At 42.4% G+C, this 26,017-nt stretch overlaps 1 protein-coding gene across 1 annotated transcript in view; it reads right to left on the minus strand.

The window, feature by feature from the left end:
• Positions 1 to 1,317: 1,317 nt before the first annotated feature.
• mao (monoamine oxidase) overlaps positions 1,318 to 26,017 on the minus strand; it is a 103,868-nt gene continuing 79,168 nt past the window's right edge. Inside the window, exons 10-15 of the mRNA XM_078409219.1 lie at positions 23,502 to 23,555; positions 22,040 to 22,097; positions 17,301 to 17,398; positions 15,170 to 15,281; positions 5,231 to 5,293; positions 1,318 to 3,624 (exon numbers count right to left, since the gene is read on the minus strand). Coding sequence (XP_078265345.1) covers positions 3,469 to 3,624; positions 5,231 to 5,293; positions 15,170 to 15,281; positions 17,301 to 17,398; positions 22,040 to 22,097; positions 23,502 to 23,555 — 541 coding nt within the window. The 3' untranslated portion in view covers positions 1,318 to 3,468. The remainder of the gene's footprint in view (positions 3,625 to 5,230; positions 5,294 to 15,169; positions 15,282 to 17,300; positions 17,399 to 22,039; positions 22,098 to 23,501; positions 23,556 to 26,017) is intronic.

A 26,017-nucleotide genomic window follows, 5' to 3' on the forward strand; every position in this document is an offset into this window, starting at 1 on the left:
CTATTGTGTCATCTGCAAACTTATTAACCACACCACCACATTCTTTTTTTTTTTTCCTAATCAGATGTACAGCACTTTGGTCAACGTGGGTTGTTTTTAAATGTGCTATACAAATAAAATTGACTTGACTTGACTTGACATTCATATCCAAATCATTGATACAAATAATGAACAACAGTGAACCCTGTAATACACTTGTTACAGGCCTCCATTCTGAAATGCAGCCACTCTGTTTTCTGCTTTCAAGCAATTTTGTGTTCAATTGATTAGCTGCCCTGTTTAGTCCCCACATTACCACACTGCCATCATTAATCCTCTTGTCACCTGAAATTCATGATACAAATTCCTCTGCTCAAAGCCATCCTGACTACCCCTATCAGTCTTTCCTTTCAAAATACATATCAATCCTGTCACTCAGAATCTATCCTAATAACTTACCCACCACTGACGTAAGCCTCAGCTGTCTGTAGTTCCCAGTCTTTACCTTGTAACATTTCTTAAACAGAGGCACCTCATTAGCCAGCCTCAAGTCCCCGGCACCTCATCTGGCTTTTCACAATGTTTTAGGATACACTTGATCAACTCATGGGGACTTATGTACCTTAATGCATTTTAAGACCTCCAACAAGTCATTAATATGTATTTTAAGCAGAATTAGTGCATTTCATTTCCATTGATAAATTTTAGCCATGGTGGAAGCAAATAGATAACTGTGGTGTAAATCTTGAATGATATTCTAGTGCAGTCCAATTATTTGTCAACTTGAGCTTAAAAATGAAACCCCTTTATGAATGAACAAAGTTAAAGCAATACTATACATGGGATAGACTTTGACCTTGTGCAACAGTGTAAAATGGGTAATGAAATTCAGTGGAAATTAATATCAGAAGGGATGTAAAATTGCATTCCTGCTGAGATTTATTTCCACTGAATTAAATTGTCTTATAACTCAGCACAATTAAAACAGCCCACTGCAGCCGTTTTTCAGTTTCATTTGACTGCCTTTTTCCAAAACCTTTTAATTTATGTTTTAATTTTTTTAAATTGTCAACTCTTTCACTCTCAAAATCTGTTTGGGATTCTACTTAAATTACTGTTTCTCTTAGGGAATTTCATTGCAGTGATTAATGGAATCACAAGCATGCTTAGAAAGAAAGGTTTTTGAACATTTCTTCCTTTATCACACAAAAATATTTCCCAAGTGAGATGTCAGTTGTGGTGCTACATATTCCTTTACTCTCATTGTATGTAGTATAACCCATTGAGGAAGTACTGAAAACTCCAAAGTTAATCTTAAATGAAAACTTTTATCCAGCAAACTTTTCACATCAGTTTTATTACCAGATCAGTAACCAACAGTATTCATTTCAATTCTTATAAGCACAAGATTGATTTATAACACCGGATCTCACATGATTGAACAAATGTTTGATTTTTATTTGTTAAATGTACTGCATCACCTATTGCAGAATCTGCTAGCGTGCGTTATTAGGTACTTAAAGTTCCTTGCAGTTTCTCTTGACATTCTACAGAGCAATAAGATGTAACCCACCTATGCCTTACATTGTTGATTGATAATCTATGGAATTAAACCATCATTAGCTCCATTTAGCAGTAAAGATATTAACATGACTAATGGGCCTGATTCAAACAAAACACTGACCTTTGTATCTATCAGCGCATTACAGATGATACCAAATTTACAATGTCTGTGTACCAGTACAGAAATACAAAGTTACAAGTAACATTATAAAATTTTCAAATTTTATAGCCTGAAAATGTGCACACTGAAGACAGCCACATAGGCACTTGAGAAAATGAAAACACCACATTGGGATAAGGCACAAAGACTAAACTCACAAAGTCTTTGAAAAAAAGACAATATCAGCATCACTGTAGAATGTTCCAATGTGTTGATTTTTGCCACAGACACTGATACGCAAATTGCACTATCCATCGCTGTATTTCCCTATCTGCTGTAGCACAATCACATGGAACTCACATTGATGTTTAACGTGTACTCATAATATTTGGGATTCATTATCACATACATTTGGTTGCAATGCAACTTCTTGGAAATTACCTGCTTCTGCTGATATGATGTTATCAATCTAGATCCTGAATTTTAACAATTTCTTATTTTATCTCAGTTTGCTAAATCAAACTATTTCAAATGATTAACATAATGAATTAATTAATTGGCAAAATAAAATCTTTGCTCAACATATAATAATCAGAAGGGAAAAGGTTTGGGATTTAGTCTCAGAACTATATATTTATAATATATTCAGAATTTAAATAAATTTATGTTGGTATAATTAGCCTCAGCTTTATTTTCGTGAATATATGAAAATCCAAATATGGATGAAAATATTGAAAAATGCCAATATCTGGAAGTGCAAGGATGTTTTCATTCAGAAACACAAACCAAGATGTTAAAATTAAATCTTTCAACATTTCCTTTCAGCCTTTCAAGTTTGAAAAGTACAGTGACATCAGCATGGAGTTCTCACTTGTCCATTTCCAAAACTATTTTAACAAAATAGTTTGATTAGAGATATCTGGAGCTAAGTACCACAATCTTTGTTTGCTCCATCGATTTCTAGTTTTAAAATGAAAATTATATGTTATTTTAATCAATATAAATGAAAAGTCTATGCCATTAAGAAAAAAAACACAATGCTTTTTATGCAATACCTCAAGAAACTGTGAGAACAAATGATGGCTGAGCTGCCTAAAATCTATTGACCAAGTTGATCAGCTTTTCACAGATAAAGAAGCAGATTCCTCGTGGTGGAAGAGCACAATTCCTGTGCCCAATACCACCCACTGTGATGTCTCCCTCAATTTCTTTTAACTAGACGTTAGGCGTTTATATACACATCTCAGAGGCATTAAATATTTGTTAGGAATTTTAAAAGGCATTGCTGTCCAAAATAGCTGGATAATAATGAGAATTGTTGGTGTTTTAATATCACTTAATTCTATATATTATGCAACAGCTTCTCTGATAAGACTCAACTACTGTAAACAGAATTATAGGCAAAATGTTTCAATCGAAACAATGAGCACATCAACTAGGAAAATAATCCAGCAATTTATGTCCAGAAAAGGTAAAGACTAATTCTAAAACCTAAATTATGGTTATGTAGTGCATAAACTCAGGTGAAATCAAGTCATGTCAAAAGATAAACAATACATGCAAAATCAGTAATTCCCATTGTCAATATTGTTCACTTGATCCTTATTATCTCCCAATAGGTTAATTAAATGTTTAGGAAAGTTTACAGACAATGAAGATTCATGATGATATTTTCATCTACAGATTTCCTTATGGGAAACTCAATTATTATATTAGGTAAGTACAGCAGGAAATTTTCTAGACGATTATCACAACTGATGTGATATTGACAGTAAAAGTGTGCAGTAAGGAAGAGCTGACAGGTCTACCATCAAACTATCTCCACCTTAATTCTTTCTCAGGAGTCCCTTTTTACACATGAAGAACCCTATAGCAGCTGCAGAAGTGAGGAACGCTGACCACCCGAAAAGCTTGATGAATCCTGGAACCGAAGGCAGGTTTCTCTCCCAGAAAGTTGTCTTGAATGGGAATGCAGGAACATCCTGAAAGAAATATTCAGATTTGCATTCAGTGAAAAAATGTCCAAGACCTATGCAGTATCACATATGAACAGGAGAATAAATCTCCAAAAGTCTCAAACGTACAAGGGAACAAAGTAAGAATCAGATTGAAACTTCAAGATTGAAAACTGAAACTATTTGAGTTGGTCATTAAAGCAGCAAACTGTAAATGGAGCAGACCACGTGAGGGAGAGACAGGAACAGAATCAGACATTGGCAGACAGAATGGGGGAAGCGGACATTGGCAGACAGGATGGGGGAGAGGGAAAGAGAGAAAATTGAGAAACCTAGTCTGTTCAGTTACAATGTTTTGGAAGTACTTGAAAGGCTGAATATTTAAAGTGGATAAGGTAATGAATCCAGATGGGATGCATCTTAGGTTGCAGGCAAAAGTAAATGGGGAATCTGCTGGACCCAGACCGTAATCATCCAGCTATTTGTCGGTACAGGGATGGATCCCAAGGACTGAAAAACTGCAAATCTTACATCCTTGTTCAAAAACTGGTGGAAGAATAGAGCCTGTAGCTTCAGACCAGTCCGTTTCATTCCAGTGGCGAGGCAAGTTTTGATAACAATAATAGACGATAGAACTAGCATAACTTGGACAAATTTGCAATAATTAGGGAAAGACAGCACAGATTTGTTAAAGGCAAATCATGCTTAATCAGAATGAGGTGACAAACATGGTTGATGGGAATAATGTGATATACAAGGCTCTGGTACAAAAAGTCATGAAATGAAGGCATAACAAAAATCAATATGAAGAAAAAATGTCTTCCTCAACCTGCGGTTAGATTCTGGAATGAACTGCTGGGAGTGGCGGATTGTGGGGGTGTGAGGTGCTGTGAGTAGAAGCAATCGTATTATTCAGAAGGCAAATTAACAGGTCAAGGGAAACAGATAGGGCTGTTGGGAAAGGTCGGGGACGTGAGATTTGCTGGGTTGCTCTGTATAAAGCAGGCAAAAATCTCCTTCTGTACTGTAATACATCAGAGATTCTGTCAGTAATGAAAGAGATGCCCCAAGCCAAAGCAGCCTTGTTCCTGTTAATAGGGGACAGAGCTTTTCGATCAGAGATTTGATTCAGAACTCCTGAGCCCCAAAAAATAGAAACCTCAGAAACACCATTAACCAAATCCAAAGGCATATTCAATTATCAACAGAGATAGAAGAAAACTACTCACAAGCATAAATCTTACTTTTAATTAAGTTACAAAGATGAAAATCATGTTCTAATGCACAAGAGCTTTTACTGATGGAATGTAGTTAATAACATTCTAAAAAATACATAAGGAAACAGTGGAAAACAAACAAGAGTTTCACTTTAAAAATAATTGTGATGCTTCTGTAAGGGATTCACACAAATGTACAAAGAATTTAGAATTTCATGAGAAGACAAGCATGTGTATATGGTAAAAATAAATGAATTCTTTATGTCAATGCACCAAATACTTTATTTAAAAGTAGCTCATGGCCCCAGTTGATGAAATGAGTGGATAACATTTCATGCTCCAACAGTTTGTTAACTCCAGGCAAGATATACATTAGGTCATGTAAACGAGACATCACAAGATATTCAAGAACTTACCAAGGAAGCAGGCTCAGACTGCCAAATCTCACTTTCTGAAATTTTCCCCATTTCATATAAAATCTGAAAAATATATTTAAAAAATGTAAGCTTTTATAATTCAACCCCCCCTGATAACCTTTCCTTACAGTTAGTATCCTTGCAGCAGAGGAGGCATTATTACATTCATATGATGCATACAGTGCATTCAGAAAGTATTCAGACCCCTTCCACATTTTGCTATGTTACAGTCTTATTTTAAAATGGATTAAATTCATTTTTTAATCATCAATCTGCACACAATACCCCATTATAAAAAAATGAAAATAGGTGTTTAGAAATTTTTGCAAAGTAATTAAAAATAAATAACTGAAATATCACATTTACGTAAGTATTCAGCCCTTTGCTATGACACTCAAAATTGAGCTTATGTTCATCCTGTTTCCATTGAATATCCTTGAGATGTTTCTACAACTTGATTGGAGTCCACCAGTGGTAAATTAAATTGATTGGACATGATTTGGAAAGGCATACACCTGTCTATATAAGGTCCCACAGTTGGCAGTGCATGTCAGAGCAAAAACCAAGCCATGAAGATATTGTCCGTAGACCGAGACAGGATTGTTTTCAAGACACAGATCTGGGGAAGGGTATAAAACAATTTCTGCAGCAATGTAGGTCCTGAAGAGCACAGTGGCTTCTGTCATTCTTAAATGAAAGAACTTTGGAACCATCAGGACTCTTCATAGAGCTGGCCAAACTGAGGAGAAGGGCCTTGGTCAGGGAGGTGACCAAGAACCTGATGGTCACTCTGACAGAGCTCCAGAGTTCCTCTGCGAAGATGGGAGAACCTTCCAGAAGGACAACTATATCTGCAGCATTCCACCAATCTGGCCTTTATGGTAGAATGGCCAGACGGAAGCCACTCCTCAGTAAAAGGCACATGACAGCCCGCTTGGAGTTTGCCAAAAGGCACCTAAAGGAATCTCAGACCATGAGAAACAAGATTCTCTGAAACCAAGATTGATCTCTTTGGCCTGAATGCCAAGCGGCACTGCTCATCACCTGGCCAATACCATACCTATGGTGAAGCATGGTGGAGGCAGCATCATGCTGTGGGGATGTTTTTCAGTGGCAGGAATTGGGAGACTAGTCAGGATTGAAGGAAAGATTAACGGAGCAAAGTACAGAGATCCTTGATGAAAACCTGCTCCAGAGCGTTCTGGACCTCAGACTGGGGTGGAGGTTCACCTTCCAACAGGACAACGACCTGAAGCACACAGCCAAGACAATGCAGGAGTGGCTTCGTAACAAGTCTGTGAATATCCTTGAGTGGCCCAGCCAGAGCCCGGTTTGAACCTGATCGAACATCTCTGGAGGGACCTGAAAATAGCTGTGCATCGATGCTCCCCATCCAACCTGACAGAGCCTGAGAGGATCTGCAGAGAAGAATGGGAGAAATTACCTAAATACGGGTGTGGCAAGCTTGTAGCGTCATACCCAAGAACACTTGAGGCTGTAATCGCTGCCAAAGGTGCCTCAACAAAGTACTGAGTGAAGGGTCTGAATACTTATGTAAATGTGATATTTCAGTTATTTCTTTTTAATTACTTTGCAAAAAATTCCAAACACCTGTTTTCACTTTTTTATTATGGGGTATTGTGTGTAGATTGATGATAAAAAAAAATTTAAATCCATTTTAAAATAAGGCTGTAACGTAGCAAAATGTGGAAAAAGTTAAGGAGTCTGAATACTTTCTGAATGCACTGTAGGTGAAGTGAATGGCTGCAGTCCATTCCCCAGGGTAAGAGTATCTAAAATTAGAAGGCACTGGTTTAAGGCGGGAGTGGAAAGATTTAAATAGGACCTAAGGAGCAGGCTTTTCACATATATGCAACAAGCTGCTAGAGGAAGTATAATTACACCATTTTTGTAAGACATATGGACAGGATCATCTAAATCCAAGGTACAAAAAAAAATCTTATTGCAGAGGATAGTGAATCTCTGGAATTCTCTGTTCTAGAGAATTTTGAATGCCAGTCCAATAGAAGTAGTTAAAGTGGAGGTGGATACATTTTTTAAAGATCAAGGGATTGAAGGCTATGGGGATCTAGCACAAATGAATAATTGTGGCCTGTGGTAGATCAGCCAGGATTGCACTGAATGGCTTGGTTGCCTATCTCTGCTCCTGCTTTTTTGTGTTGTGATGGGGTTGGTTGTCAATTTAACAAGAGATATCAACATGTTTATTTTGCTCTGCTAAAGTCATGAAGAGCAAGTTGTTTTGATGGTGCACTCTCTACACAGTGATATATATCATCAGTGTAAAATACCCACCAAGACAATGTTGACAGTCTGCATGCAGTTCTTTGCAATTATTGTTATTTTCATCTGCAATCCTGGCTATTTTGACACTCCCACTTTTGCTATCGTAGGCAAATCTGACTACTTTGCCTTAAGCTATTGTATCCTAGTCACTTCATTAAATTAGAAACCAAAGATTCAGGGCATATTTAATTTAGTGCTTCCTCCCATTCCCAGGCTTCCTGACCGAGGTGTGAGAAATTGGTGGCAAAAGTGTTTAAATCAGGATACAATTTTCATACGGTAAAAATACAAAGTAAATGAATGTTAGATGCACAAAAGTACAGAATTCAAGGAGCATGGTGTGCTGGAAGTCAGAGGATAGAGGTGAGGCCATATAGGGGTTTAAATATTTGAATGAGAATTTAAAAACTGATGTGTTAATGAAGAGCCAGTGTAAGTTAGGAAAACTAGTGAAGCATGAATGGGACCATGCAGATCCTGGCAGCAAAGTCCAGATCAGCTCAAGTTTTGTGGAACAAAACATTGGTTTCATGAGAATTGAAATCAAATCAGAATGAAATACTCGGGCAGCATGTAATGGAAAGAGAAACAAAGTTAATGCTTCAAGCTCATAACCTATCAGCAGAGTTCTGAAAATAGATCATCTGCTAAACATGAACTCAGTTTTTCCCCCATGGATGTTGCCTGCCCTGTTGAATATATCCAGCACTTTTAGTTTTTATTTTCAGAGGGTGGAAGTTGGGAGGTTAGACAGGAGAGTAATGGCAGAGTTGAATCCAGAAAAGAATCCAGAGAAAGCTCTCTGCAGCTAGTGGTCTGAGAGAAGGGCAAAATCGATAGTTATGAAGGCTGAAGTCAGCAGTGCTGAAGAGAATGTATAGGATTTGTTTACTCCAGTGACGTTGAGTGTTTGCTGACAGTTGCAGACTGCCACCACTTCTTCCCTACACAGCTCCAAGTTAAAATCCCATTCAGGATTGTAATAACATAAACGGATTGTGATTTGCAACAGTTCATGCGGCTCCTGATTTTACTAGACCAGTATTATCTCCGCCACGTAATTGCAGCAATTGGTTAAAATGATTGTCGATGCTTTTCTGACAAAAAACAGACAATCAGGAGCCAAAATGTTTAAGGACCTTCTCAATCCATGCCTTTCCGACTGAGTTAGACGAGTTGCACATAATCTCAAATAAGGTAAAATGAGGGAAATGAAATGAACAAGCAGTAAAACAATCTTCCCAATATACCACAAAGATGATAAAGGATAGCTGTGAATAAAAGCAAAACATTAATTGTATTAACATATATTGATCATTGCAATAGCTCTCAGCCGTGCATCTTATAATGCACACATCAGAGCATTGAGTAGTAGTTTTCTGATCTGTCAATTCTCCTGTTGCCACCTCCATTTCATTATCCTGCTAGGAAAATCTATTAAGATTGTGTAATTGGTATAACTGGACATGTTGTATTGCCATGGTTACATTTGCACTTTCAAAGGCCTTGCAGATTGGCATAGAGGATTATTCCTGATTGACAACACTATTAGAGATGTGGATTATTTCTCCTCAGAACAAAGAGAAGATCAAGGGAGACCATAATCTAAAACAATTAGGGAGACATATCTTTTGAGTACCACGAGCTCTCAGGACATAGGATACTGAACAGGGAGAAACAAGCTGAAGATGAGGAACCATTACCATTGTGCATTACCATTATAGTTCTATGGGATATGGGATAATTTATCTTGCATTGCAATCAAAATTTAGTCCATCAAACAAGAAAAATTGTGGGAGTTTGCAAAATGTGATGAATATGATGTGCACATGGGAACACAATGAATACAATATATATTCTTGAAATATGTTTGTTACCCATGTGACCAGCAATCAGAAATTAAAGAGCAGTCATAGACTGCTTGGCACAATTGGATGAAGGTAAATAATGTTTCAGTGTTAATAAAGCTCATTTCCTATTGACAACTACATGGAATTTGTTACCGAGGTTCTCTGTTATTTTAACTTGCTGTCACAGCAGGGCAGAAGGTTGTGCCATGATTGTTTACATGCATACATGTGGGGAGGAGGAACAAGAGGGATCTATGCCAATGCAGAATTATAGAAAATTGAGAAATAGGAAGGCAAACGATTCCACTCCATCTCTGCTTGGCGGGGGCTTCAATGTCGGGAGCCACGACCGCCCCGACGTGCAGCAACAGCGGCAGCGACAGCGTGTTCGCCCGCCCCGGATCGCGGGGCTTGGGTCGGCCCGCTGCGGACCTTTCACCGTCCGGCGCGGCCTGGAACATGGCAACGACACCAGCCTGACTGCGGGAGAAGACGGCAGGGGAAGGGAAAAGACATTCTGGCCTTCCATCACAGTGAGGAGGGGACTGGAGGAGACTCACTGTGATGGATGTTTCTTTTTTTTTGTGTGTTGGTTGGGGTTGTGTAATTTGCTTGTTTTATTGCTTTTATTATTGGACTGTGGGTGACTACATTTTGTCCAAAAAACTTGTTTTTTGGATGACAAATAAAGATATCTTGAATCTTGAATCTTGAGTTCTTCTTTGCCCTAGTTTATTCAGAATACCTGACATCTCAGAACTATGCAAACATGGTAAAAGAAAATACATTAATAGCATTAACGTGTTAATACCCAACAATTCTAATCTAAATTACATTTTCTAATTACTTTAAGGGCACTGAAAACTGTATTGTGAGATTACTTTCACATAAATAATTAATTTTGGCATATTCTCTAATGCATTTTCAAATTAATGTAAAATGGCAAATTAACTTTGACATGCATTATGTCTCAACATAAAATAATTTTATTTATCACTACATAATTGAAGGTGCAGAGTATTATCAGAGGCATTTTAAACAAGTTTAAGATTGTGCTTTGTGCTTGCTATGCGAAACAAAAATTGCTACTTTTCAAATACAAGCAACAGTTAATTAAATTATTTGGGCCTTTCAATTCCTACTGGAAATACTGTAATTGCTATCCTTTATTCTTCACAGGTATTCGCCATATGATTTTCTAAGAACAGGTACGTGCATGTATAAACTTGGAGAGGGAAATGGCAGCAAACCAAAGCACATTGTTCCAGGATATTCTCAACAGCTGGGATGGTTTGTTGCTCCAGGTACTAACCAATTTTATCCATTCACCTCACAGAACAGCTTCCATATTTCCATATTGTTGCCCAGAAGTCATGATCACCATGTTCCAACTAGGCCAACTGTTCAATATCATAATTATCTTTATGAATAATTTAAGTGCTTTGCTCATCCACTGCTCCAGCTGCCCATTTCAAATCCTATTTACAGTCACCTCAAGTCGGCACCCATGCCTTTCGCTCTACTGCTATAATGTGAAGATTAAAATAGACTTAACCAGGTGAAGCAAAATTACAACCTAACAAAAATAATATTTCTTCCCAAGTATGATAGAATAACGGCCTCCATCAAAATCTGCAGATGCACTGGTCAAATGGTAATCCCCAGGAAATTGATAGTGGGAGACTGGATGTCGTTGGTTTGATAATCAAGAGTAGTTTGGTCTGAAGAAGGGTCTCGACCTGAAATGTCACCCATTCCTTTTCTCCAGATGCTGCCTGTCCCGCTGAGTTACTCCAGCTTTTTGTGTCTATCTTTAGTTTGGTAGACTTTTTCCATTTTGGAGCCAGGCAGTTTTGAGGTATGGATTTCACTTGCCTTTCATACACCCATGCCTAAATATTGTCTAGATTTCCTGCATGTGGGTATCGGTTGCTATTCTATTGAGAAATTGATAATGGAATTGAACAGCATGCATTCATCTATAAACATCCTCACTTCTGACCTAATGATGAAAAGAACACTATTAATGAAGCAGCCTAAGAAGGTTGGGCCAGGACTACCCTGAGGAACTCGGGAACCATGCCCTGAGGCTGATCAACCTCCATCAACTACAACCATCTTCTATTGTGTGAGGAATGACTCCATCAACTGGAAATCCCCTTTGATGCCCATTTACTTCAGTATTACCAGGACTGCTTGATTTATACTGGGTCAAATGCTGACATAATGTCATATTCTTCTCACCTCCAGAGACCTCTAGAATTCAGTTGTTTATACCATGTTTGAACTAAGGCTGTGATGCACTCTGGAACTAAGAAATCCTGGCATAGCCCAAACACGGCATTGATGGTTGTTGGTTGATGAATTAGTGGTGCTTGATAACACAGTGACAATAGCTTCCATTATTTTGACTAAGGGGAGATTTATTGAATGGCAATTAGCCAGAATGGATTTGCCTTACTTTTCGTGAACAGTCATAGTTAGGTCATTTTCCACATTGATGCCAGTTCTGTATTGGAGCAGTTGTGCGTGCTGTGCAGCTGGTTCTGGAAGGCAAGTCTTCCATTCAGCAGCCTTCGTGGCATCAGTAATTTCTAGAGAGCAAGTGGAGTGATTCAAATTGTTTGGCAAATAGTTTCTGTGATGATGGCGATCAAGGGAAGAATTTGAGATGGATCATCTATTTGGCATTAATGGCTGAACATGTTGCAATTACTTAATTTTCTCCTTACAGCTGTTTAATTGTCTACCACTGTTCACAACCATATGTGTGGTAGGGCTGCACAGCTTTGATCTAATCTGTTTCTTGTGAGATTAATGAGCTCTCTCTGTTGCATTTTGTTTAGCACATGTGTAGTCCTAACGTGTACAGCTTCACTACTCCAGTATTCATTTCTAGGAATGCCTGATAGTGCTCCTGGCTTGCCTTACCGCATTCCACATAGAATCACTGTCGATCACTCAACTTGAAAATAATAGCAAAGAAAGGTTCATGCCTCGCCTTGGCGTTATAGAGGTTGGTGGCAAACATATTTGCTGGTTCACATCAGCCCTTGGATGCCAGATTTTGAGCTGCCAGGTGTGTTCTGAGTTTAACCTATTTAGATGTTTTCAAATATTTCAAAGAAACTTCTTCCATTAGCACCAAAGGGACGTAAGGCGGGCCTAAAATTGTAGCGCTATCGAGTACCGTTTTGGCTGTAGTTCAGGAACAAACAATCAAACGAGAGTTTTAGTATATAGATGGTGCTACACCTCGGCTAACCTCATCTACGGTGTTCCCAATGTGGCCTCCTGTAGACTCAGTGATGGTTTCGTTGACCATTTGCACTCGATCCACCAAGACCTACTGGGTCTCCTGGTGGCTAACCATTTTAACTCCCCTTCCCAGTCCCATGCTGACCTTTCTACCCTGGGCCTCCTTCATTGCCAGAGTGAGGCCACACACAAACTGGAAGAACAGTACCTCGTATTCCGCTTGGGTAACTTACAACCCAAAGTTATGAATTCTCCAATTTTAGTTGACCTCTAACTAACCCCCCTCCCCCCTCCCCCCGCCCCGGTTTCACAATCCACAACTCTTTTAACCTGTCTTGTTCTCTACTTAACTCTGACCTTTGGTCCAATTGTCTGCCTGTCAGAAAAAAATCCTCGCGTGCATTGACCTATTACCTGCCATGTCCCAAAATGTGGCCAACCCATGTTCTCCAGAGATGCTGCCTGATCTGCTCAGTTACTCCAGCACTTAGTGTCCTTTTGTGTATTAACCAGCATCTGCAGTTCTTGTTTCTACTTAGTCAGACACAGCCTACTCTTAGTAAATTTATACTGCCTTTGTTTCGTCTGTGCTTTTCTTACAGGTTTATACTCTCTCAGTATTGATTACAATAAACCATCCACCCATTAAACTAAGTGCCCCGTAATATTTTGGTCTATCCCTTCCTCCTTCATTGATCAATTACATAATATTAGCAATTGTTAAGGATTAAAGAATAAGTTTCCACCATTTTCTTCCCTTATTATTTTAACTGCTTGTGGTGTATCTCATTTGGACCTGGAGGTTAACAAATTTTCAATTAAGTGAAACCCCTCAATATTTTCTCTTTGGCTATGTTCAGAGTCATAGCCTCTTCGGGCTGTATGGAAGACAGGGCTTTCCCCTTGACACACATTTTGTTGACCAAGAGTTAGAACCGCACACCATGGAAACAGGTCCCTCGGCTCACTGACCGTGCCAGCCATCAAATACCCATTTACACTAAACTATTCTATTCTCTGCACATTCTCATCAAAACCTTTCACTCACCTCCCACCCCCATTCTATCACTTACACACTCAGAGGGCAATTTACAGTGGCCTCTTAACCTACAAATCTGTACATCTTTTGGGATGGGATGAGACTGGAGCATCCAGCAGAAATTCCCTCACAACCACAGTGCCCATTTCTCCAATCCACTATTTCAAGCTCTTTTTGAATTACAACATCAGCATCATTCCTCAGTATTCTTTGAGAATCAATATCATCCGCTCCACACGTGCATTGGTCCCTGACAGGCTCTACTCTTTCCCTAGTTGTGGTCGTCATGGTCTTTGTGAACACGTTTTCTTTATCTATATGTTGACTTCTCCAAACAGTTAATTGACAATTATCATTCCTCCCTCTGAGGTATACTTCATACTCAAATTATGAAAAGTTACCTGTTCACACTTTCTGTTTACTATCAGTCTTTCATGATGCTTCATTACCTTCCTGCATTCCTTTGGCATTTCCTTTCTCCATACATTAATGTTCTTTCTGTATTATTGCCTTCTATTTATCATGCACTTCATTATTCCAAACTCTAGATTTGGGGAATCCATGCCTATAGCATTCTCCTTTGCTCCCAGTTGAAAAACACTTAATCTGGAATAGAAGAGCATTCTAGCTAAAGTAAGATGCAAGTAAGCAAAACAATTTAATGAGTTAAACAAGGGCTGTTAAAGGAATAAACAAAAGAAAATCAAGGTAGTTAGGACGAACATAACGTAATAAAGGCAGTAAAAACTTCTCATACTTAGTTCCATTAACATTTTCAAATCATTAGGTCATTGAAGCACTCCTGAAAGGTTTCCTCTCACAATAACTGACGACAAGGTTAGGCACAGCAAGCCCCATAAAACAACAATCAGATAAAATGCCAGAAAACCATTATTTTTATGTTGTTTGAAGGATGGATGCTGTCCAGATAACATGATTTCTTCAGATTATATAATGGGATTTTTAAAAAAATTCTGAGAGGCCAGATAGTGACTCAGTTTAATTTAGTTTGGCATTTCAGTTCATCACTCCCTCAGTACTGCTCTGACTGTCGGGCTAGATTATGTGCTCATCTCTGGAATTTACCTTAAATCTGCATCCTTCCGAGCAGGGAGTGCCACCACTAAACTATCATTTGTGTGCAAAGCTTTGTACGAGCAGAAATTTCACTTCACACATCTTCCAAAATCAAAGAATTAATTAGTCTGTGTGTTGACTCCAGTGGTAAACATTGTTTTAAGCTATATGCAACATACATAGACTATTTTATATTTGAGATGCCAGGAATGTTCTTACTCATAAAAAAGCTATTGTAGTCACGTAACGAGGGGGCTGACCCGAGGAGTGGCCTGATCCGCCACACTATTTCCATTTTAAACTTGTCAGGGAATCCTGTAACTCCTCAGCACTGCTAAACTGCCTTCAATTAATTGCAATATAATATAAAAATGCTATTTTATTAGTTTAGTGTTTGCTTTCCCCTACCTCTTTGGCTGCTCTCTCTCCAGCCTGCACAGCACCTTCCATGTATCCACTCCACTCAGTGGCTGTCTCAGTTCCAGCAAAGTAGATCTTCTGAAATGGCTGTCTCAGGACTCTTCAAAAAAAAAAATGGTTTAGAATATTGAACCACAATCATTGCAGTTAATCAATCAAAATGTACATGCACACAAACAAAAGTCAACACAAACACGCATGTATAACTGATGGGGCATATTACTGACAATTTCTGGAATTCCTTTCCCAATCCTATGCTTCACTTCCGAGCCCAATGCATTCTATGCTCATTTTTAAAAGCAGGGCAATATAATAATGTTACCACCGATCTGCCCTTCCCAGGAGTAAACCTGCAGAAAGCTATTGCCCTGGATGGAGTCTTTTCAGAAACTGTCGACTAATTGGCAGGAGTATTAGTGGGCATCTTTAACCTCTCCCTACTCCATTCTGAAGTTCCCATCTGCTTTAAAATAACACAATCATCACTATCAAAGAAAAGCAAGGTAACGTTCCTTAATGACTACTGTCCAGGAGGTTCTGACATGAAATATTTTGAGAAGCTGGTCATGGTGTCCATTAACTCCAGCCTCCCAAACAATCTTGATCCACTGCAATTTGCCTACAGGCACAACAGCTCCACAAGAGATGGCATCACCCTGGCCCTACGCTCATCTCTGGAACATCTGCATAACAAAGACACCTGTGTCCGATTCATTGACTGCAGCTGCACATTAATTCCCATAATGCCACCCAAATCCTGGGCCTAGAATTCAGAAATCCCACCCCCCTTCACTGTAACTGCATCCTTGCTTTTCTAGCCCATAGACCACAATGAATGAGGATAGCAGACAGTACGTCCTCCACAATAATTCTCAACACGGGTGCCTCGCAAGACTATGTCTTAATTTCTTTACAATACTCCTCCCTATATGATCATGATTGTGCAGCCAAACTTTGCTCCGATTCCATTTACAAGTTTTCAGATGACATCACCACAGTAGACTGCATCTCAAACAATGACGAGACAGAGTACAGGAAGGAAATATAGAGCTCAGTTACACGGAGACACTGATCTCCCTCTCTGTCATCAAAATGAAGGAGCTAAGTCTTGACTTCAGGAAACTGGATGGTGTAGAAGCCCCAGTCTGATCAATGCTGCTGAAATGGATATGGTCACTAGTCTCAAGTTCCTAGGCATTTGTCCAACAATTTATGCTGATCCAATCACATTGATGCCATGGCAAGAAAGCACATCAACACTTCTGCTTCCTCACAAAAGTAAGGAAATTTGGCATGTATTAAATTACCTTTACCATTTTCTACTGATGCACCACAGAAAGAATTCTATCAGTTGCATCACAGCTTAATTTGCAACTGCTTTGCCCAAGACTTCAAGAAAGCTAACACAATCAGGGACCACTTACACCCTGGTCATTCCCTCTGTTCTCCTCTCTGTTGGGCAGAAGATACAAAAGCTTGAAAGCACGTACCACCAAATACAAGCCCAGATTCTTCACTGCTGATTTCAGACTCTTGAACAAACCTCTCTCAAGCAAAGGAATGTATTCTCAACCTCTCAATTTACCTTGTTGTGAAGTTTGCACATTTTTTTAATCTGCACCTTCTCTGTATACATAACACTACATTCTGAACTCTGTTCTTTCTCTTTGCACACGTATGATCTTGAAATTTGTACTAAAATTGGATTCTCATAAATCAGTTCATCTTTAAATCGGGGAGTCCCTGTACAGACTCTTAACCTGATCTACAGAAGCAAATATTGCTGACTCCACTGAACAAAAATTAAGAAGTTTGATTTCACCAGAAAATGCCGAAGCATGAATATTTGGACTATATTAGAAATCTGTTTTAAAACTACCACATAAAAATAGAAGCAGCAATGTACCAAAAAAACCCTTGCATCTGCTTCATCTATCAATGAGATTTGACCATTGCCCTTGATTTCCTGGGAGTCCAAAAATGCATTGAACCCACGTCTGAAAATATTTACTGACTGATCAACCGCAGCCCCCCCAGATTAATGAACCCTACACTGAATTAATTTAGTTGCAAGGAAGTTTTCAATAGCTGACAAAGACAATAAAATTATTGCACTTACTTGCCATACTGAGTCATAATTCCTGGAGGATAGTATGCAGTGTAACATCCACCTGAATACTGCTCTTCACACCAGTTCTTTTCTTCATAATGGACAGGCTGTGCAAAATGCAAAGGCACAATGTGTACAAATGCAATTTGGGTAACTGCACTGCAAATCTTCTGTTTTTAGTCCACTCTCATTTTAATTTTCCACCCCACTCCAATTCTGACCTCTGTGCCTCGGTTTGCCTTCACTATTCCAAAGATGCCTTGTAATCTTGCTTGAGGAGTAGCACATCATTTTCAACCAGATTCAATATCAAATTCAACAATTTCCAATTAACCACTCTCTCTTTCTATGAGAAATAGCCCTTTCTGTTGTAAGGTTATGTTTCTATAACATTAACTCGGTTCTCTACAACACCTCCCACCCCCACCATAGACACTGCGAACTGTTAGGCATTTCCAACATTCATCTTATTATAATTCTTGCAACAACTCGCATTTAAATGTCAGAAATAAACATAGAAAATAGGTGCAGGAGGACGACATTTGGCCCTTCGAGCCAGCACTTCTTGGTTATTTTCTTCTCCTTTACTTGCCTTAGCTCTGCAAACAGTGGAATCGCCATGGTTTTGTCCTATCCCCCATCCTCTGCAATTTAAAGCTAACTGCTAAGTGTTGACAGCAATTTCTGTTTTTACTATTGAGATTGTTATGCACCCAAGATTTCAGAAGGTCCAAGACAGGTTTGGCTCGCACATGCTGGTCTTGTGTTGTGATCACAATAGATAGCTCTTATTTGTCTGAATTTTTTTCCACTAGAAATTGCTGTTTCATATTTGATGGGTGTGGCTAGAGGACAGGTTTAAACTCCGAGGCTGGGAGTTTACTCAGCCCAGACCCAGGATCTTTTCAGTAGCACGTACAAAGGAAAAATTCAAGATATTTGTTTCATTGTCCAATGGCAGGCTGTCAACCTCCAAATCCAGGTCTGGTAATCTTGGGTGATTGAGCTTTGGCTCAACCTTCAGTCACCTTCCTATCTGCACAGTGCAAAACAAGTTAATTAGAATATCACACTGGCCAGTGCAATGGTTTCCTGCTTTTTCACCCTCAAAGTAATCGGACTATGAAAAATGATAATGCACAGCTGCTGTTGGAAAGAGCTGAGGAAGTGAAGAGCCTGAGTATTTGATCAGTGCCTGAGCTCCAGCTGGATTTGAACTGAAAATAATATTTTGAAGCACTGCTTTTGACATGGCATGCATACAGATTGTCCAGGGTCAGGGGGAGGGCAATTGATTTAAATCCATCGGAAGAAGAAAAAACACAAACTGCCAAATGTGACACTGAAAATATACCAGCTACAGAAGGGGGGGGGGGGGAGATGGAATGGAGTGGAATATTTTTGGCATTCCTTGCTCTCACAAGACTGATAATTTGAAAAATAATTGCTAATCCTGGGAGATTTCGTGAATTTGATGTTGTAAATGAATAGTTAAATCACTGCTACCATAACTCTGTCTCTTTGGATATCAGGTAGTGTAGTGGGTCTGGAAGGCAGTAGGAATCAGGCAAGATGCCAGGCAGGTATTAACAGTAATTTAATGCAGCAACAGAACATTCACACTCTCTTTAGTCTCAAGCACGAGTTATCTCTCTCGCCCCTTCAGGCAAACCCCGTGGCACTAGTCCCTTCCCCAGCCCTGTCCAACCCGTGCCGAGGGGGATGATCCAGGGAGTGGCCTAATCCCCGGGTTCCGCCACAGGACCCCCCCCCCCCCCCCAAGAACCGGAGGCACGAAACAGACAGGGAGACGTATGAGACGACCAGCCCGTGTGCGCACCACGGCGGTCGCAGGAACCGGAACCACTTCGCCAGGGGAAGACAACCGCGGGGACGCTGGGGGTAAGGGCCGGGACGCAGGACGACCTCGAGGGCAAGGCCGTGCCAGAAGGACTGGCTGGCTAATGTCCACGTGCGCCGGCTTCAGCCGTGCAATAGAGACCCTCTCAGGACGACCCCCCATGTCCAAAACGAAGGTGGCAGAGCCACGCTCGAGCACCTTGAATGGCCCTTCATACGGATGCTGAAGGGGCGTCCGGTGTGCATCCCGGCGCAGGAAAACAAACGGACAGTCCTGCAGAGCGGAAGGGACATGCGACTGAACCGAACTGTGGCGAGACGTCGGCACCGGTGCCAGCTTGCCCACCGTCTCCCGAAGGCGTTGCAGGGCGGCCGTTGGTTGTTCTGCCTGACCCTGGGCTGATGGAATAAACTCACCGGGCACTGTCAGCGGGGCCCCGTACACCAATTCAGCCGAGGAGGTGGCCAAGTCCTCTTTTGGCGCAGTGCGGACGCCCAGTAAAACCCACGGCAACGCATCGACCCAGTCCGGGTCAACGAGCCGGGCCTTCAGGGCAGCCTTGAGCTGGTGGTGGAAATGCTCCACCAGGCCGTTCGCCTGCGGATGGTACGCCGTGGCGCGGTGCAGGTTAACCCCCAGTAGTTGAGCCATGGCTGACCACAGATCGGAGGTGAATTGCGGCCCCTGGTCGGACGTAATGTCGAGCGGCACTCCAAATCTGGCAATCCAGTGTGCCGCCAAGGCATGGGCACAAGTAGAGGCAGAAGTGTCCGGCAGTGGAACTGCTTCCGGCCACCGCGTGAAATGGTCAACCATAGTCAGGAGGTGGGTGAAGCCCCGAGAAGGTGGGTAGCGGCCCCACGATGCCCACGTGGATGTGGTCGAACCACTGTCGAGGGACGATGAACTCCTGTAGCGGCGCTCGCACATTGTACTTTGGCAGTTTGGCACGGGATGCAGGTGCGCGCCCAATGCCCAACCTGTTTACGCAACCCGTGCCACACGAAACGGGAAGCCACGAGGGCCGTCATTGCCCGAATGGAAGGGTGGGCCAGCACATGGAGCACCTCGAACACTGCGCCGCCAGGCAACGGGAACGATGGGGCGCGGCTGCCCAGTGGATACATCGCACAGCAGCGTTGCGCCCCCAGTGCCACAGGGAACATCCTCCAACCGCAGGCCCGAAACAGCGGTACGATAGGCGGACATCTCATTGTCCGTCAGCTGGGACGCCGCCAGGGCTGAGTAGTCGATGTCATCGGCCACTTGCGGGACGGCGTGGACTGCGGGTCTAGGCAAGGCATCGGCCACTCTGTTGTCTTTGCCCCCGATGAAACGGATGGAGGTAGTGTACTCCGTGATGAAAGCCAACTGCCGCTGCTGGCAAGCTGACCACGGGTCGGACACGTTGGCGAACACAAAGGTGAGGGGCTTGTGGTCAGTGTGTGCGGTGAAGGTTCGCCCCTCGAGGAAGTAGTGGAAGTGGCGGACTGCGAGGTAAAGGGCGAGGAGTCGCAGTCAAAGGCACTGTAGGTCCGCTGAGCGCCACTGAGGTGCCAGCTGAAGAAAGCGAGAGGCTTCCAACACCCAGCAATCCGCTGTTCTAGCACCGCTCCAACCGCCACATCCGAAGCATCAACCGTCAGGCTGGTTGGTGCAACCGCCCGTGGGTGCACGGGCATCGTGGCCGTAGCCAGGGCGTCCTTGGCGTGTTGGAACGCTGTCACCGCATCGTTAGTCCATTCGACCTCCTTGCGCTTGCCCGCCATGAGGTGGAACAGTGGGCGCATGATCCGGGCTGCAGACGGCACAAATCGGTGGTAAAAGGCAACCATCCCAACGAACACCTGGAGCACGGTGGTCGGGCGTGGAAATTGGCGCACCGCGTCCACCTTGTCCGGGAGCGGCAGTGCCCCGTGCGGAATCACGTGGCGGCCCAGGAAATTGATGGAAGTCACCCTGATACGGCATTTGGCTATGTTGATAGCCAGCCCATGATCGCTGGCATAGCTGGCGAAGATGGGTAGCATGCTCCTGTCTTGAGCGGCATGCCACCAAAATGTCATCGAGGTAAACGTAAACAATGTCCAGGCTACGGCATACACAGTCCATAAGCCGCTGAAAGGCTAGCTTCGCGTTCTTAAGTCCGAACGGCATACAGGAGAATTCGAACAGGTCAAATGGCGTCTTGGGGACGTCGTCTGGGTGGACGGGAATTTGATTGTAGCCACGCACCAGATCGGCCTCTGAAAACACCGTGGCCCCAGCCAGGTGCGCGTTAAAGTCCTGAATGTGGTGGGCCGGGTACCTGTCAGCGATGGTGGCATCGTTAAGCCAACGGTAGTCTCCGCAAGGGCGCCAGCCACCATCTGCCTTGGGGACCATATGGAGCAGGGACACCCACGGGCTGTCTGAGCGGCGCACAATACCCAGCGACTCCATAAGGTGGAACTCCTCCCGACCGAGACGGCCGCCCGGGCGTGCAGGGGCGGGCCAGTGGTGGGAATGTGATGCTCCACCCCGTGCTTCGGGGCGGAGGAGTGGAACTGGGGGTCGGGGATTTCGGGGAACTCAGCCAGAATGCGCGAGAACGGAACATCCACGGACGACAGGGGCCCATCAGGCAGCACGACCGGGTCGCCCACGCGGAGGGAAACGGGCTGCAAGGTGACGGAGTGCACCAAACGCTGCCGCTTGACGTCCACGAGCAGGGAATGTGCCCGTAGAAAGTCCGCGCCCAGCAATGGCTGGGCCAGCAGAGGGAGCAAAAGTACAGGAACATAAGGGTTTGAAGGTCTATGCTCTATGGTGAGGTGCATCTTTGCAAGGTGTTAAATCTGAATATCTTCAAATAAAACCAACAGGAATGCAAGAAGAAACAGCTTACATGTAATGCCTCCTCAGTTTCAAGAACCTTGGCATAAATCTCACAGATCTTCTGCATCCTGCACAACAAAAAAATTATTCAGGTCACAAATAAGTCATGAAAATGAAAACAACATGCCTGGGTGGAATGTAGCTTTCTGGGCACAACAAGCTGTACATTTGAGTTTCAGCCATTAATTCTTCACAAATTTGGAAGTAATGTCCTTCTTAAATCATATTAAATCATATAAACATGATGGTTTATAAACAGTGCTTACATGACGCACAGCATTGCATGGTAGAGCAAAACTTTAATGACCAAATGGATTAAAAAAAAGCAGGATCTGTATATTGTTAGTGATGAGTAAAACACCAATATAACCAAACTCTAATGGACCAGCAAAGCTGGAAATCATTTTTATGAGTAGGAAAGAACTGCAGATGCTGGTTTAAATCGAAGATAGACACAAAATGCTGGAGTAACTCAGCGGGACAGGTAGCATCTCTGAAGAGAAAGGATGGGTGACATTTTGGGTCAAGACCATTCTTCAGACATCTGAAGAAGGGTCTCAACCCAAAACGTCACCCATTCCTTCTCTCCAGAGATGCTGCCCGTCCAGCTGAGTTACTCCAGCATTTTTTGTCTATATCATTTTTATTAGTTGCACGCTTCACATATTGAACTGCTATGATTCAGTGACAAATTTAAACAACTTTAGAAAGGCTTTTTACAAAAATAGAGACACAAAAGACTGCAGATGCTGGAATCTTGAGCAAACCCAAAAAGCGCTGGAGGAACTCAGCAGACCAGGTGGCATCTGCAGAGGGAAATAGACAGAAACTGGCCTGAAACTTCACCTGTCCAGCTTCGTCGACAGATGCTGCCTGATCTGCTGAGTTCCTCCAGCAGTTTGTCTTTTACGAAATAGTTAGCTGATTATGATTGCTGGCATATATATTGTGCATTTAGGAAGAGTATCCAGTATGCTTCACAAGAATTGAATCAGATGAAAATTTCAGGTGACTTCAAGCATGCAAGTTTTAAGTATCATCCATAAAGAAAATATGGAGAGACTTTGGGAAGAAACTTTAGAGGTCAAAGATCAGCCATTTTGCATTGTGTCGGAAGGGACTACAGATGCTGGTTTAAACTGAAGATAGACAGAAAAAGCTGGAGTAACTCAGCGGGTCAGACAGCATCTCTGGAGAAAAGGAATAGGTGATGTTTCGGGTTGAGTCCCTTTGGGGTTGTTCTTTATCAAGCACAGTATTAACATTTAAGTTTTCACGAACTAGAAATGGGTAAATGTTCTTTTCGCTGGTTGTACCTACATTGTCATTTCAAATGATCATGGCTGATTTTTTTACCTCTGCCATTGTCCTGCACTAACCCATATCCTGCTATTTTTTAAATGTACTTGGCATAGAGTCTCCATGGCACCTTTGTGTCAGAGAATTCCAAAGATTCCAAAATATATACTTACCTCTCTTCCTTGGTGAGATTTACCAGACGCCGTGCTTTTCGAGCAAGGATGAACCTGAAAGAGAAGAATTTGAGATATTTTTGCATCCAAACTGTCCTATGTTGCTGTATACTCCATCAAAAAAAAAAAATGCAAGTATGCTTCCAATGTAATTTTTCACACAGCATATTCATTTAGAAAGCATTCATTCAATTGATATACTGAAAGATTAACAAAAAAATCCACAAGCTGCACTTGGGATACTTACAACCTCCAATAGCATAAATATCAAATTCTCCAATTTCAAATAATACCCCTATTCCCCCTCTCTTTCCTGTGTCTCCCTCCTCCACTCCTGTAGACACATCTCACCACCATTTTCCACCACCCCCCAGCCACATTGCTCCTTTCCCCTCCTCCTGATGCTTATCTCTCATGCCAAAGGTGTCTATTTCCCTATCATCCCCACTGTCCCCTCTCCCATCCCCTTTCATCTATATCCCACTGTCTGCTTTACATTCTATTCCACCTCTCTTTATCTATTTCCTTTTCCCCTCTGGCCTTTGTCACTTACTCCAACCATCTGCTAATCAAACATTTCTCGCCTGTATCCCTTTATCACTTGCCAGGCTTTGCCCCACCCCCACCTCGTTTTTCCACCATTCTCCTCCCCAATTCTACTGAAGAAGGGTCCTGAACCAAAATGTCGCCTGTCGATTCCCTTCACTGAAGCTGCTTGACCCACTGTTCCTCCAGCACTTTGTGTTTTGTTCCAGCTGCACTTGTTATATAGGTGTAGCAACCATCCAATGTGACAAGCAGTTGTGCTCAAAAAGCTATGTCTCAATTGTCCTGAATGGACATGACATCTTTTTAGGTTGCTTCGTTCCTGATTTAGCACCTTGTTCTGAAAATGGGCTGGGCTGCACATATCTGACCAATGGAATAGATTGTATGTAGCCCTGGCTCCAGATCTTTCTCCACATAAACTTTAGAGATACAGGCCCTTTGGCACACCGTCTGCACCGACCAACGATTACCCCATACACTAATACTATCCTAACCAGTGACAATTAAAAAATTTACCGAAGCCAATTAACCTAAAGACCTGTACGTCTTTGGAGTGTGGGAGAAAACCAAAGATCTCGGAGAAAACTAAATGGGAGAACGTACAAACTTCGTACGGGCAGCATGCCTGGTATTGTTGGTCGTTGGTGTTTCGGTCCTCGGTGGGTTTCCTGTGGACAGAGAACATCCCACTTTCCTTCAGAAACGACCTTTCCTATGAGTGTGGCCTTGGCACTGGATATACCTTCCCAGTTCCATGATAGGACGGCGAAGGCTGGCCTTGACAAAGGCCCATCCTTGACTGTTGTCAATCTGGGGATGTGGGGTCTCCTCCCCCTTCTACCTTCCTTTCTCTTTGTTGTAGCTCGCTGTTGGCTTTTGTCGTAGTCTAACATGTTGACAGAATTGGTCGCCTGACGCATTACAGAGTGCATCACGTCGTCGTTTCCAGGGATCGCCATGAGGAGGCTTCTGTCATGATCAGGCTGTGTTCCGCAAGGGAAAGTCAACAACAGGACAACTGCTGAACCTTACTCAGCACATTGAAGATGGCTTTGAGTGGAAGCTGATCACAGGTGCAGCATACGACACTGTAAACCACCATACCATGAAAGCCAAACTGCAACAAACACTGCAGGACTCTCATCTTGTTCAGTTTATCATGATAATGATGGAGAACCGCTGCTTCTTCGTATGCCTGAATGGTCAGAACAGCCGTTGGAGACTCCAAAAGAATGGTCTACCACAGGGCAATGTCCTTGCCCCAATGTTGTTCTATATATACACCAATGACCAACCCATCACCCCGAAAGCTAGGTTATTTCTGTATGCCGATGACTTATGCATCGCAACGCAATCCTCAGACTTCAGCCAGAATGAGACCTTACCAAAGGCTGCTCTGCAGAATATGACAACATACGGAGAATTCCCTGCATCCAAACCCAACAAAAACGCAAAGCGCAGCTTTCCACCTCTGGAACCAGGATGTGAAACATCAACTGCAGGTACGATGGAATGATGTCCTGTTGGAACACTGCAAAGCCCCAAAGTACCTAGGTGTGGTCCTTGATCGCACGTTATCGCCAACATGAATAGAAAACCAAGGCAAAGGTCAACACCCGGAACAATGTCATCGAAAAACTGGCAAACAGCTCATTTGGAAGTGACCCAACAACAATCGCACTGCAGCCCTGGCGCTCTGTTTCTCAGTGGCAGAATATGCAAGCCCCGTCTGGAACTGTTCTAAACATGCATGCAAGGTGGACTCTGCATTGAACACTGCCTGCAGGTAAATTACAGGATGCCTGAAGCCGACAAAGGTTGAATATCTGCACGAGCTGGCTGGCATTGATGAACTATCTCGAAAAAGTGATCGGGCAGCTGCAGTAGAACGCTTCAATGCGAACACAGACCCCCGATACCCCTTGCACAATCATCAACATGCCAAGAAACACTTGAAGAGTCAGAAC

Source organism: Rhinoraja longicauda, chromosome 12 (assembly GCF_053455715.1).
Source record: "Rhinoraja longicauda isolate Sanriku21f chromosome 12, sRhiLon1.1, whole genome shotgun sequence".
Lineage (NCBI taxonomy): Eukaryota > Metazoa > Chordata > Chondrichthyes > Rajiformes > Arhynchobatidae > Rhinoraja > Rhinoraja longicauda.